Source organism: Herpailurus yagouaroundi, unplaced genomic scaffold (genome assembly GCF_014898765.1).
Source record: "Herpailurus yagouaroundi ecotype Mexico unplaced genomic scaffold, PumYag 200, whole genome shotgun sequence".
Lineage (NCBI taxonomy): Eukaryota > Metazoa > Chordata > Mammalia > Carnivora > Felidae > Herpailurus > Herpailurus yagouaroundi.
In genome coordinates, this window is record NW_024412431.1 from 1,314,194 (window position 1) to 1,328,749 (window position 14,556).

A 14,556-nucleotide genomic window follows, 5' to 3' on the forward strand; every position below is an offset into this window, starting at 1 on the left:
ACAGAATCGGAAACAGACTCCAGGCTCTGAGCCATCAGCCCAGAGCCGGGCGCGGGGCTCGAACTTACGGACCGTGAGATCGTGACCTGGCTGAAGTCGGACGCTTAACCGACTGCGCCACCCAGGCGCCCCAAGCCTTTCCTTTTTAATGAAGCATAATTGTGTAGATTTAAGGTGTACAACATGTTGATCTGATCTCCAGAACTTGTTTATCCACAGAGTTGCAAGGTTGTGCCCTTCAGTGTTATGCTCCTAATTTCCCCACCCAGCCCCTGGCAATCACCGTTCTATTCTGTTTCTAACAGTTTGTTTGTTTTTTGATTCCACATCTAAAGGAGATCATACAGTACTTATCCCTTAAGATTTAAGCAACTTTTTGGGGCACCCGGGTGGCTCAATCGGTTAAGCATCCGACTCTTGGTTTCAGCTCAGGTCACGAGCTCACGGTTCGTGGGTGCGAGCCCCGCATGGGGCTCCGCACAGGCGCACAACGTTGCCGGGACGGAGGGGGAGCATTGGGGTTGCAAGAACAGCGAAGAGGGTCACCTAAACTGAGCTGTGGGTCCGGAGATGGTGGGGGAAGTCTTCTCCCAAGAGGTTAGCATTAGTAGGCAAAGGAGAGTGAGTTGGGCTGAAAAACAGAACTTTGCAGGTAGAAGAAAGAGCACGTGCAGAGGCTCTGAGGCTGGAAGAGTTTGTTCTGTTCCCCCCCCCCCCCCCGCAAAGTGTTGGGAACGGCCAGAGCAAAGGGGGCCTGTGCTATGGGGGGAGAGGTAAAGATGAGATTCTGAGATTACCAGGAGCCTTGAACGGGGTGCTCAGATTTCAGCCTGGGGGCAGCGGAGAGCCGCGGGAGGTGTCCAGCTGGGGGGTGAGGAGGCCGGAACCCCTGCGGAGGAGGCCATGGCCTCAGCTTACTCATCTGCAGGTTGGGGATAATATCCGCCACATATGGAAATGGGCAGGAATATATATATTAATGCCGGCAAAGGGTTTGATCCCACGCATGGCACGTAGGAAGCCTCCGGTAATTTTAATTTTCTTTTTTAACGTTTATTTATTTTTGAGACAGAGAGAGACAGAGCATGAACGGGGGAGGGTCACAGAGAGAGGGAGACACAGAATCGGAAACGGGCTCCAGGCTCCGAGCCGCCAGCACAGAGCCCGACGCGGGGCTCGAACCCAAGGACCGCGAGATCATGACCTGAGCCGAAGTCGGACGCTTTTCGGACCGAGCCACCCAGGCGCCCCGGCCTCCGATAATTTTAGAACGAAAGTAGCAGGAGAAGAGACGGGGGAGAAGGACCAGGGGATGGTGGTTCGGCACCTACCCTCCACACTCGCTCACGGGCCGGCTCTGTGGGCTGCACCTCTGTGCCTCGGCTTCCCCATCTGTAAGAGAGGACCAACAGTAGGGTGCTGGAACAGCATGCTGTTCGTGAGGAGTCAAGGTTCTAGCACCTGGGCACTATAAACTCCGGGAGAGTATTTGTTAGGGACCCTTCCCTCCTCGACTGTCCCCGTGCGGTCTGCCACCATACCCTTATTTACCCAGTGATGCTTTCCTCACTTGAATTACTTGCACTTACTCCCATCTTTGCCTTGCAGTAAAATATTCGTAACAGAAAAGTCACCATTCAAACCCTTGTCAACTGTGTGGTTCTGTGCACGTCTCAACTGTGCACGTTCACACGGCGGTGCAAAGGTCACCGCTATCCGTCCCCAGGACTTTCTCGTCTCCGCCAACTGAGACTCTGCCCCCACGGAACACTGGCCCTCCACCCCTTCCCCCCCCTCGGCCCCTGGCTCCCACCATCTACTCTCTGTGTCTGTGGACGGGACTCCTCAGGGACCTGCTGGGAGCGGAAGCCTGTGGTATCTGTCCTTCTGTGACGGGCTTGTTTCACGGAGCCCAATGTCCTCCAGGTTCACTCTGCTGTATAAGGTGTCAGAACGAGCTTCCTTTTCAAGGCTGATTGATATTCCATTGCATGACGGGCGCCTGGGTGGCCCGGTCGGTGGAGCGTCCGACTTCGGCTCAGGTCACGATCTCACAGCTCATGAGTTCGAGCCCCGCGTCAGGCTCTTTGCTGACAGCTCGGAGCCGGGAGCCTGCTTCGGATTCTGCGTCTCCCTCCCTGCCTGACCCTTCCCTGCTTGCGCTCCCTCTCTCTCTCTCTCTCTCTCTCTCTCAAAAATAAAATAAACATTAACAAAATATTCCATTGTATGAATGGGCCACGTTTTGTTTGTCCGTTCACCTACTGACAGACATTTGACGCCTGCTATGAACATGGGTGTGCAGATAAATCCTCGATCCTTCTGGATCCCAGAAGTGGATTGCTGTGGATCCTACGTTACCTCTGTGTTTAATTTCTGAGGAGCGTCCAGACCGTTTTCCACGGTGGCTACACCATTTGACCCACGATTCCACTCTTGCCCCGTAGTGCATTCTCCACCAACAGCCAGCCTGGTCTTAGGACAGACACCGTCCATCCCCCAGGCACAAATACTCCAACTCACCTACTATGCTCTGGGATTAGTGGTGCCCAGCACAGGACATCGGCCTTCCTGTAGTTTATGGTTGAAATCCAGGCAGCAAATGATGTAAAGACACAACCGTAGCAAACTCAGGTGGTAATAACTACAGGGGGGAGAGAGAGAGAGAGAGAGGGTGGCAGAGATCCCTGGGGGTGAGGGTGTGATGCAGATTTTAAAACAGGGTGGTCAGAGAAGTTGTTGCCGAAGTGAGCGTTTGAGCAGAGGTCAGAAGGGACGGGGCCAGGTGGGTATCTGTGGGAAGAGTGTTCTAGGCAGAGGGCACAGCCCTGTGCAAAGGCCCTGGGGCAGCGCTGGGTCTGGTGTGTTGGAGGAACAGGGAGGAAGGTGTGTGTGTGTGTGTGCGTGTGTGTGTGTGTGTGTGTGTGTGTGTGTGTGTGTTTGGAACGGAGTGAGCCAGAGGACTCAGACCCCTTCCCCCCCACTCCCAAGGTGGGAGCCCTGGGGGACCTGACTTGGGTGCTCACCGGCGCCCTCTGGTGGCTTCTTCAGGGAGGGCAACCCGTGGGGTTCAAGAAGGGGGATGGAGGGTGCAGGGGGAAAGGGGGGCCGTGTGGGTACCAGGGTGGACTGTGCTAGTCCCGCTGAGCAATGACAGAGTGAACTAGGATGGGGACCGAGGACTTGGGGAGAAGTGTTCAGATGCCGGATGGACGCTGCACGGAGAACTGAGAGCATCTTCTCGGGCCTGGCGGTGAGTGGCAGGGGGCTCCCCGGATTATTTGGGCCTGTGCAATGCGAAAGGAGAAGCCTCCACTGGCCCAGAAGGCAAAGACGACGCCGGGTCAGACGGAGCGCGGCACACGGGGCTCTTCCGCGACTCCCCGGCGTGTAGTATTTTCATTCCTATCAGATCCTGCTGTTTGATTTTGTTCACGGCGCTCATTGTTACCTGCAATTATCTTGATCGTAACTCCCGCCCTCCCGGCCCAACCGCCGCCCACCCCACCCCCCAGCGTGTTTATGGCTGGTTTTCTACCCCTCGACCGTCACCTCTCTAAACGAGGGCAGAGATCTTGTTTGTTTTACTTAAGGCCACATCCGCCAGGCAGCAGGCAAGATAAGAGCCCGTCCAAAGATGTTCTCTCCCTCATCCCTGGAACTCTGAATATGTGAGATTGCATGGCGAGGGGCATTCAGGTCGTTAATCGGCTGACCCGGAGATGGGGAGATTATCCTGGATGATCTGTGTAATCCCAGTGTGATCACAAGTGTCCTTAAATGTGGAGGAGGGAGGCCGGGGAGAGAAAGCCAGGGAGAAGGCAGCGGGAGAAGGACTTGGCTTGACGTTGCTGGGATGCATAAAGGCGGCCTCTAGAAGGAGAAAGGCAAAGAAAAGGATTTTCTCCTAGAGCCTCCAGAAGGAAGAGGAACCTTGATTTTTGTTTAGCCAGACAGTTTTGGACTTACGACCCCCCAGAACCGTATGATAATAACTGTGTTGTTTTGAGCTACCAAGTTCATGGTGATTTGTCACCGTAGCAGGTAGGAGGTGGATACACTCAGCTTGGCACCTAGTAGATGCTCAATAAACATTTGTTAAATGGATGATCGGCAGGTGACTGCAGGGCTCAGAACCGGAGATAGTACAGTCAACCTTAAATTAAAGGGGTTGCCAGGCAGTCAGGAGGGGGCTGGTGATCTTGGAGTCAATGGGGGGGGGGGACACCTTTGGGTTGGGCCAGCCCCTCAGCACTGGGCACGAGGGCAGGTGGAGTTCGAGGTCGGAGCTGGCAAAGGCCCTACATGGGAACAGTCCAGAAACAGGAAAGGGGTGGAGGTGAGGGGCACCTGGGCCTCTCAGTTGGTTGAACGTCTGACTCTTGGTTTCAGCTCAGGTCATGATGTCACTGTTCATGAGTTTGAGCCCGGAGCCCTGCATCAGGCTCTGTGCTGGACAGCTTGGAATCCTCTCTCTCTCCCTCTCTCTCTCTGCTCCTTACCTGATCTGCTCTAAATAAATAAATAAAACTAAAAAAAAAAAAAAAAAGTAACAGGAAGGGGGGGTTTCTTTTTTTTTTTTTTAATTTTTTTTTTTAGCGTTTATTTATTTTTGAGACAGAGAGAGACAGAGCATGAATGGGGGAGGGGCAGAGAGAGAGGGAGACACAGGATCGGAAACAGCCTCCAGGCTCCGAGCCATCAGCCCAGAGCCTGACGCGGGGCTCGAACTCACAGACCGCGAGATCGTGACCTGGCTGAAGTCGGACGCTTAACCGACTACGCCACCCAGGCGCCCCAAAACTTAACCATTTTTAAAGAGATTTGTTTGACGGTAATCTCCACACCTAACACGGGGCTTGAACCTACAAGTCCGAGGTCAAGAATCCCAGGCTCCCTGGACTGAGCTGGCCAGGCACCCCGGTTTTAACCATATTTAAATGTACAGTTCAGGGGTGCCTGGGTGGCTGAGTCCGTTGAGAGTCCAACTCCTGGTTTCGGCTCAGGTCATGATCTCACGGTTTGTGAGTTCGAGCCCCACGTCAGGCTCTGCCCGGACAGCATGGAGCCTGCTTGGGATTCTCTCTCTCTCTCCCTCTCTCTCTCTTTCTTCCACTCCCTAGCATGTGGTCACTCTCTCTCTCTCAAAAATAAATAAAAAAATAAATATTTAAACGCACAGTTCAATGGCACTAAATACATCACAATATTTTTTGTGCAAGCATCACCATTATCCATTTCCAGAACTTTCCCCCCAGCTTTACTGAAATACAATTGGCAAGCAAATTGTACACACTTAAAGTATACATACATACATTCGACATATGTAAACTTTGTGAAACGGTCGCCAGGATCTGGGTAATTAACACAGCCATCATCGGCTTACGGTTTTTTTGGTTTGTTAGTTTTGTTTTTTTGCGTTTTTTTGTGGTTTTTTTTGGAGGTGAGAATGCTTACATTCTACTCCCTTAGCGAATTCCCAGACCTTTTTTTATTATCCCAAATGGAAACTCTGTACTGTTAACCAGCTCCCCATTATCTCCCCTTCTGCCTCCAGCCCCTGGTAACTTCTAATATACTTTCTGCCCATGAATTTGACTACTGTAGATACTTTGTACAAGCAGAATCATACAATCTTTGTCCTTTCGTGTCCGGCTTCTTTCATTCAGTATGATCTCTTTGAGGGTCATCCCTGTGTCCCTGTTGTAGCCCGAGTCAGAATTTCATTCTTTTCTAAGGCTGAATAATATCACACGTATGGATGGACCACACTGTGTCTTATCCATTTACCCATCCGTGGACACTGGATTACTTTCACCTTTTGGCTACCGTGGACAACACTGCTGTGAAGCTTGGTTAAGACCATCTGTTTGAGGGGCACCTGGGTGGCTCAGTCGGTCAAGCGTCCGGCTTCAGCTCAGGTCATGATCTCGCGGTCTGTGAGTTCCAGCCCCGTGTGGGGCTCTGTGCTGACAGCTCGGAGCCTGGAGCCTGCTTCGCATTCTGTGTCTCCCTCTCTCTCTGACCCTCCCCAGTTCACGCTTTGTCTCTCTCTGTCTCAAAAATAAATAAATGTTAAAAAAAAAAAAAAGACCATCTGTTTGAGTTCCTGCCGTCGACTCTTTTTGGGTATGTATCTCACAGTGGAATTACTGGATCATACAGGGATCGTGTCTTTTTTGTCTCCTAATATATTTAAACTGGCGAACTCACTAGGTGAAAAATGGTATCTACCTAAATTATTTTCACTCATGTTTCTTTGGTTCAAAGTAACCCTGAACGCCTGGCCCGTTGGAGGTTTTATTTTCTCTTGGAAACGGTCTCTTGATACTATTTGCTTGTTATCTAGAAGGTGGAACCTCATCAACTTGAAAACACCCTTTGTATACTAGAGATATGGACCTCTTTTGTATGCTGCTTGTTGAATATATGTCCCCATTCTGTTGCTTATATTTTCATTTTTGGCATTTCTTTTTGGATATGTAGATGTTTTTATTTTCATGGAGTGAAAGCTTGACGTTGCTATTATCATGTTTTTGGTGATGTTATGCTTAATGAGTGCTTTCTGTTGGAAGATTGATGCACACCTAATTCTACATTCATCTAGGTTTTTTCTAGAAGAATAGAAAATCGTAAGTTTAGCCAATTAGATTTAGACTCTCTTTAAGATCTAGCTTTTTTTTTTAAGTTATTTTTTTTAGAGAGAGAGCGTGTGTGAGTGGGGGAGAGGGACAGGGAGAGAGAGGGAATCTCAAGCCCTATTGTGGGGCTCGATCCCATGACCCTGGGATCATGCCCTGAGCCAAAATCGAGAGTCGGATGCTCATCAACTGAGCCACACAGGGGCCCCTAGATCTAGCTTTTAAATACACATTTTAAAGACTTTACAAATTTCCTTCTCAAATTACCAGATCATTATCTCAGCCCCTCTTACTAAATGACAGAATCGAGAAAATTTTTTCTTTTTTCAAGTGATTGGGAGGCACCTTTGAAATTAATTTGTTAAAAAATGGGGGTGTATTTCTAGGTCAGTTCTTCTGATATATTGATTTAACTGCCTACCTATATTTGTGCCTATGTGAATTATTTTAGCTTAAAAAATTGTTTTTAAATGTTTATTTATTTTTGAGAGAAAGAGAGACCGAGCATGGGCGCGGGGCAGCAACAGAGAGAGAGGGAGACACAGAATTGGAAACAGGCTCCAGGCTCTGAGCTGTCGGCACAGAGTCCGACGCGGGGCTCGAATCCCCAAACCATGAGGTCGTGACCTGAGCCGAAGCTGGACGCTTAACCGACTGAGTCCCCCAGGCGCCCCTATTTTAGCTTTTTAATATTTTAATACCTGAGAATGTTATTGCTGTCCTGATTACCTTCTTTTCCATATTTTCTTCTTGGTGCTGATTTAATTATTTTTAGATCAGTGGTTCCCAGCCAGGGTTACCTTCCAGGGAACACTTGGCAATGTCTGGAGACAATTTTGGTTGTCACAACTGGGGCAGTGTTACTGGCATAGGGACCAGGGGTGCTGCTAACATCCTACAGTAATAGGAGAGCCCCCGTGACAAAGAACGGTCTGGCTCTACATGTCCACAGCCCCAAGGATGAGAAACCCTCCTCTAGACGAACTTCAGGATAATTTCCATATATTTTTTTTAGATATAAATTTTTTAGAAGATTTTTTAAGGTTTATTTATTTTTAATTAATTAATGTGTGTATTTATGTACGTATGTATTTACTAATGTTTTTATTTTATTTTTGAGAGACAGAGAGAGACAGCATGAGTGGGGGAGGAGCAGAGAGAGAAGGAGACACAGAATCTGAAGCAGGCTCCAGGCTCCGAGCTGTCAGCACAGAGCCCAATGCCGGGCTCGAACCCGCAAACTGTGACATCATGACCTGAGCTGAAGTCGGACACCTAACCCACTAAGCCACCCAGGCGCCCCTAAGGTTTATTTATTTTTGAGAGAGAGAGAGAGAGAGAGAGCACGAGTGAGGAGTGGTAGAGAGAGAGGGAGACAAAGAAAGCCAAGCAGGCTCTAGGCTCCTCACTGTCAGCACAGAGCCTGATGCAGGGCTTGAACTCACCAACCGTGAGATCATGACCTGAGCTGAAGTCGGATGCCTAACCGACTGAGCCACCCACGTGTCCCTTTCTTTTTTCTTTCTTTCTTTCTTTCTTTCTTTCTTTCTTTCTTTCTTTCTTTCTTTCTTTCTTTCTTTCTTTCTTTCTTTCTTTCTTTCTTTCTTTCTTTCTTTTAAATAGCCTTCATGCCCAGCACGGAGCCCAATGCGGGGCTTGAATCCACCACCCTGAGATCAAGACGTGAGCTGAGAATTAAGAGCCGGATGCTTAACGGACTGAGCCACCCAGACACCCCCGGCCTTTCCATCTTCCAAGCATTTTGGTTGTTCAATGTAGTTACTCTCTAGATTCTCTGCAACTCGCTTGGCGGAAGCCTCAATCTCCACAAAGCTGCAGTGGCGTCACAAACCAGGAGAAGCCCCTCACTCAGTGATTCCAAGGGGCTGTACCTCAGCTACACTGCAGGGGTCAGGAAAGCGTGTGTTCAAGTGTGGGTTCAAGACAGAAGCGTGGGGTGGGTCTGACGATTCAAAATCCGATGGATAATGGAATATCATTCAGCCATAAAAAGGCATGAAGTGCTAATCCCTGCTACAATATGGATACAACTTGCAAGCATTATACTAAGCAGTGAACGTAGTCAGGCACAAAAGGTCACATGTTACATGATTCCATTTGTATGGAATGTCCAGAATAGGCAAATCCAGAGAGACAGAGAGTAGATTCGTGGTTGCCAGCGGCTGGGGGGAGGAGAAATGAGAAGTGTCTGCTCAATGGGGTTTCCACTTGGGACAATGAAACAAAATTTGTAGTTAGTGTCATGGGTGCACAGCATTGTGCATATACTAAATAGCCCTGAATTGTACACTGGAAAATGGTTAAAGTGGTAAATTCTACGTTATGCGCCTTTTACCACAATAAAAAAAAAAAAATCAAAACAATAAACCATTGTATTTGAATAGGGGTCAGGAATGGAGATTTATTTTAAAAAAATTTTTTTAATGTTTATTCTTTTTTTTTTTTTTTTTTTTTTTTTTTTGAGAGACAGAGCACAAGCAGGGGTGGGGCAGAGAGAGAGGGAGACACAGAATCCCAAGCAGGCTCCAGGCTCTGAGCGGTCAGCACAGAGCCCGACGCGGGGCTCGAACTCACGAACCGTGAGACCGTGACCTGGGCCGAAGTCGTCGGACTCCCAGCCGACTGAGCCACCCAAGCGCCCCACAATTAGAACTTTTTCATTTTGTAAAAAAATTTTGAAAAACAAAAATTTTTTTTTAACGTTTATTTATTTTTGAGACAGAGAGAGACAGAGCATGAATGGGGGAGGATCAGAGAGAGAGGGAGACACAGAATCCGAAGCAGGCTCCAGGCTCTGAGCTGTCAGCACAGAGCCCGACGCGGGGCTCGAACTCACGGACCGCGAGATCGTGACCTGAGCCGAAGTCAGACGTTCAACCGACTGAGCCACCCAGGCGCCCCCATGTCCGTTTTCTTATACCAAGGTCACACCCTGCCGTTATAGCCTGCAAATTAAAAAAAAAAAGGAAAAAATACGTGACTATTGTAAGTTACTATAACTTATTGATGCAAAGCCTATGTGAATGGTACAAGAGATGAAAAAGAAAAGAGAAAGAACAAGAAAAATTTGAAATATTTGAATTGACTAGATATTTTGAGGAGAATGGATAGGTCTCCCTGCTTCTCGGGGAAAAATTATTTAGGTTGGTTCCAGATTTTGTTACCGTGAATAGCCTTGCGACTATATATACACATATATATATTTACTCACGGGAGTCTATCTGTGCAGCATATAAATTCCTGGAAAGGAGATGAAAGGCAGAAAGGGTCAGTGCAATTTACTTGTTGAAAGTCATTGCCAAATCACGTCCCATTGATTGACCTAATTTATAACAGTGATTGCGAGAGTGTCCGCTTTCTTACAAACATTCACACTGTGTTGCCCATTTTTCCGATTGTGGCAAACTCAGTGAAAATGATGTGGCCATATCTCCAACTAGGAAGAAAGCTGAACATCTTTTTATATGTTTAAACACCTTTTGTATTCCGTTTTTTTTTTTTCCTTTTCATTAGTCTGTTTCTGTGGGCTCCCCGCTCACGTCCTTTGCCATTTTAATCTTGGCAAACAAGAGTTTGGATGTTTTTTTTCTCACTGAAAAATATTAACATTATGTTTTGCATATTTTGTAATATAACGTGTGTCCTTTATCTGTCATTTAATTTTTTTCCTCACTTGATTTTTTTTTCTCACTTTTAAAAATCTGATTTTCGGCTTTATGTATGAATTTTTTTTTGCTCTCCCTATAATCTGAGTTTTCACGTAGCCAAATTTGTTATTTTTGGATTTTTGACTTGGGACTTATGCCTTGCTTTAAGAAATATTCCCTACTTTGAAATTTTAAAACCGTATTTCCACATTGTAGAGTCTCATGGTTTCATTTTTGAGTGGCTGCAGAATTCATCAGATACATTTGTAGTATCATGGAGGGGCTCATGTGCCTTCTCTTCTTGGATCTATTAAAACAATGATCTCGGGGCGCCTGGGTGGCGCAGTCGGTTAAGCGTCCGACTTCAGCCAGGTCACGATCTCGCGGTCCGTGAGTTCGAGCCCCGCGTCGGGCTCTGGGCTGACGGCTCAGAACCTGGAGCCTGTTTCCGATTCTGTGTCTCCCTCTCTCTCTGCCCCTCCCCCGTTCATGCTCTGTCTCTCTCTGTCCCCAAAATAAATAAACGTTGAAAAAAAAAATTTAAAACAATGATCTCCACGACTCTAGACTCCCTAGCATTGAACCATCTTTGCACTCCTGGGCTGAGTCCCACTTGATCCTGGGGTTGGTGTTTTGTTTTGTTTTGTTTTTTTTAATTTGCCTGGTTCTATTAGTAAATTCTCCATGCTGGGTTTTTGCAATGCTATTTACAAGTGAACTCATTCTCTAATTCTGCGCACCCCCCCCCCCAAATGTAATGTATTAAAGCAGGTTTCCATGACAACACGGGAGTCTGGGTTTACGCTTGGTTTCCTGCTTCAATGCAATGGAGAGCAGCTAGATGGAGGAAGAATGCACCAGACAGACCTAACAGAGGATGCTGGGCAGGTTGGTGGTGAGGTCTCCCCCGCGCCTTCTTTGATGGGCCACGAAGGGGTTCATTGCCTACATTCAAGAACGATGAACCAAGCTCACTTTCTCTCTAGATCACGCCTTCAGAGTGCAATGTGTTTAAATGTCAAACCAAAGCCAACCGAACAAAAACAAAGTGAAATGAAAAGCCCCCAAATGAGTTTTTCAAAATTTAAAACTTTTCATTTTGCCATGACGGTGGGGCTCTGTGAAAAGCTGCACGGGAGAGTGCAGGGAATCCCTTTGTGCACATTCTTCACCGGATCCACACATTGTATCCAACGTCCTCGCATCTGCTTTGTTCTCTCTCTCTCTTTCTTTTTTCTAAACGATTTGAAAGTCGGTTGCAGACATTCTGCCCCTTTATCCCTATACATAACTTCATTCAGTATGTCCTTCCTAAAACCAGAGACATTCTCTCCCATCGCCTCAGCGTGACGATTAAATTAAAACCGATTCAATACTATTATATAATTGATGGCACTTTTTGAGTCTTCTCCAATTGTCCTGGTCATTGTTACATGACAAAAGAAAATCCAGAAGCAACGTTGGTCACTTAACGAGGGTGATGTCTGCCAGCTTTCTCCTCTGTGAAGCTGTTTTTTTTCCTTTCCCTTATCATCCATCGACAGGTAGTATCTTGCAGAGCGATACTTGGGGACCATAGAAGCCCTCTTTGACTCCCCTAATCTCCAACCATTAATTTTAACATTCACGGATGGTTCTCGCCTGAACGGATTGTTTGGAGACTGCCAAATGGTGGTTTTTCTACTTCTGTTCCAATGATTTTAATAAAAGGCAGAGATTGACTTTCAATTTTTAGAAGCCTGGGTTTTTTTTTTTGGGGGGGGGGACTGGGGGTGTTTACAAAAGAAAACGTGCTGTCAGGAAGTGGTGATGTCTCCATTGTCTCTCAGCAAGTCACAGCTGAGATGATTCTTTCGACTTGTACCCAACACACAAGTCCTGTGTCCCGAAGGAGTTCCAGGGGACGGCGTGTCCCTTTCCACGCGTTTTCTAGGACACGCTGCCCGTCTGGAACTGCAGTGGCTTTGGGGGCTTCCGTGGAACAGAGGGAAGCCCACAGCTCTGCCCAGGTTTGCACAAGGAGGACGGGGGAACCTTTCTCGAACCCACAATTCTTCATACCCTCAGGCCGTACTGCCTTCCATTCCTTCTCCTTGGGTTCACGCTTGGCCCATTGCAGATGGTGAGATATTGTGGGAAAGACAATCCGATTATGTCAGCCCTTTTGTGTAAACCGTCTAGGGGCTCCCCATTGCTTTTAGGAAAAGGTGGTTTGGGAAGGGGCTTAACCAGGTATATTAAGGCTCTTCTCCTTCTCTGTGTTCTGGCTCAGGCAGATGGGAGATGCTGGTCTCCCCACCTGGATCGCCTCCTCGAGCTTTCCTTGGCTTTCCTTGGCTTCCTTTCCTTCCTCACCTTCTATTTTCCACCCCAACTCCCTTCCCCCAGGGGCCCCCCCCCCCCCCCCCCCCCCCCACTTTACGCCCCAGCATTGTCTCATCAAGGGCCCTCTCCGGTGTCCAGACTGTGAGGAACCCGAGTGTGTTTATTTTGCTCACTGTAAATCCTCATTACTTACTGCATGTTGATTCTCCCATTCAACAAATACTTATTAAGCAACAGATACATTAGGCACTGGGTGTAAAGAGTGACACGTAGTGAAGGCTGGCAGATTCCTGCTGCACGGGGAGGGGAGAAGATACACGAAAAACCCCAAGGAATTTCAGGACGCGCTGGTGCGATGTAAATGACAGAAAAGGGAACAAAGGGATAAGGCGCGGGGGCATCTGCAAAGTGTGGTCTGGGAAGGTTCCTTGGAGCACCGTGGTGGAAACAGGCACCGGAGGGACAGGCGGAAGGAACAGCCAGGGTAGGGGCCTGGAGGCAGGAGTAGGTTTGGCGTGTTCGAGGGACCGTGGGCTCAGCTATGGCCAACGAATATTCGTTTCATAGACAAGAGGAAGAATGAGTGCCCGCCCCCCCGCCCCGCTCCTGGAATCGCGCTGGGTGCTGTCTCGGGCTTTCTCTTCCCTTGCGCCTCCTCAAGTCTGACACGCAGGTATTGTTACATCCATTACGCAGCGGAGGCCAACCCGCCGAGAGTAAAGTCCCGAGTCCAAGGCCGCACAGGAAGTGAGGGGAGGGGGAGCCAGACTCCACTCGGCTCAGGCTTTCCTGTACTTAAGGCTCCTTCCCCCCCCCCCCCCCTCAGGGAGGCGGGCGGACCACCATCGAGCCCTATTCGCGGACGGCATTTGCTGGACACGCAGACACCCCCGGACGCTGGGTCTGTGCGTTGAAAATCGGGCGTGTCCACCTGTGCTGTCACCGGGATCTGCAGGGCCTCGTTTGCTCTCTGGCGAGCTTCTGCACGTTCTCTCCAACTTCCACCACAGGCCGCACGCCTCAGGCCACCTCCCGTCACCCCTGCCACGGAGCACACCGAGCGCCCTGGGCGCGCGTGCACGCGGCTGTCCCCAGGGCCCTGGCGCTGGGCGGGGGCGCCCGCGCGCGTCTACTACGAGGCGCGCCGGCAGGACTGGGACCAGGGTGACGCGGGCGCAACATTTAAGGGAGTCCCGAAAACCCGAGCGACCAAGATAAATAGCGTTTTAATGAAATAGTAAAAAAAAAAAAAAAAAAAAAAAAAAATCAAAATGAGCCTCCCAAAGTCCAAGGGAACGAGATAGCCATAGAAACATTAAAAAAGGGCTCCGTGTCGCTGGGTCCGGCATGTGGGGCGCCCCCAAGCTCCCGGACGCGGGTCGCGGGGGGTCTGGGGCGCCCCCTCGGCTGGGACGCGCCGGGGGCCGTCCTGCGCGGGGGCCCGGGGCGGGGAGGCCGGCGGGCGGGGCCGGGCGGGGCGGGGCCTCCCTCTCCCGGGCCTCCCCCCTCCCCTCCCGGGCCTCTCCAGGGCGCCGAGTCCCTTCCCGGTGCCGATCCGCGCCGCCTTTTCCCGCCACCCGCACGGGGCCCAGCTGACGGGCCGCGTTGTTTACGGCCGAGCAGCCCTCGCTCCCGCCGCCCGCCCGCCACTCGCCGGCCCAGGTGCCCGCCCGCCCGTCCGCGCGTCCGTCTGTCCGCGCGTCCGTCTGTCTCGGCGTTCGCAGATCGCGGCCCAGAGCGCTCGGGGCGCAGCGAGGGGGCTCCGGACCCGGAGGTCGCGGACGGGGCCCGGGCCGCCGCGGTCCGGGGTCGGGGCCGCCTTCGCCGGATCGGTAGCGGCCGAGGCCCCGCGCCCCTCCTGGGGCCGTTCCGAGGGCCCTCCCGGGCGGGGGCTGCGGCGCGCGGGGCCGCCGGCGTGGAAG

At 50.0% G+C, this 14,556-nt stretch overlaps 1 protein-coding gene across 1 annotated transcript in view; it reads left to right on the forward strand.

The window, feature by feature from the left end:
• The first annotated feature begins 3,208 nt into the window (after positions 1-3,208).
• Positions 3,209-14,556, forward strand: part of INSR (insulin receptor) — a 145,570-nt gene continuing 134,222 nt past the window's right edge. The window contains exons 1-4 of the mRNA XM_040449633.1: positions 3,209-3,253; positions 13,461-13,535; positions 13,645-13,798; positions 14,359-14,466. Coding sequence (XP_040305567.1) covers positions 3,209-3,253; positions 13,461-13,535; positions 13,645-13,798; positions 14,359-14,466 — 382 coding nt within the window. The remainder of the gene's footprint in view (positions 3,254-13,460; positions 13,536-13,644; positions 13,799-14,358; positions 14,467-14,556) is intronic.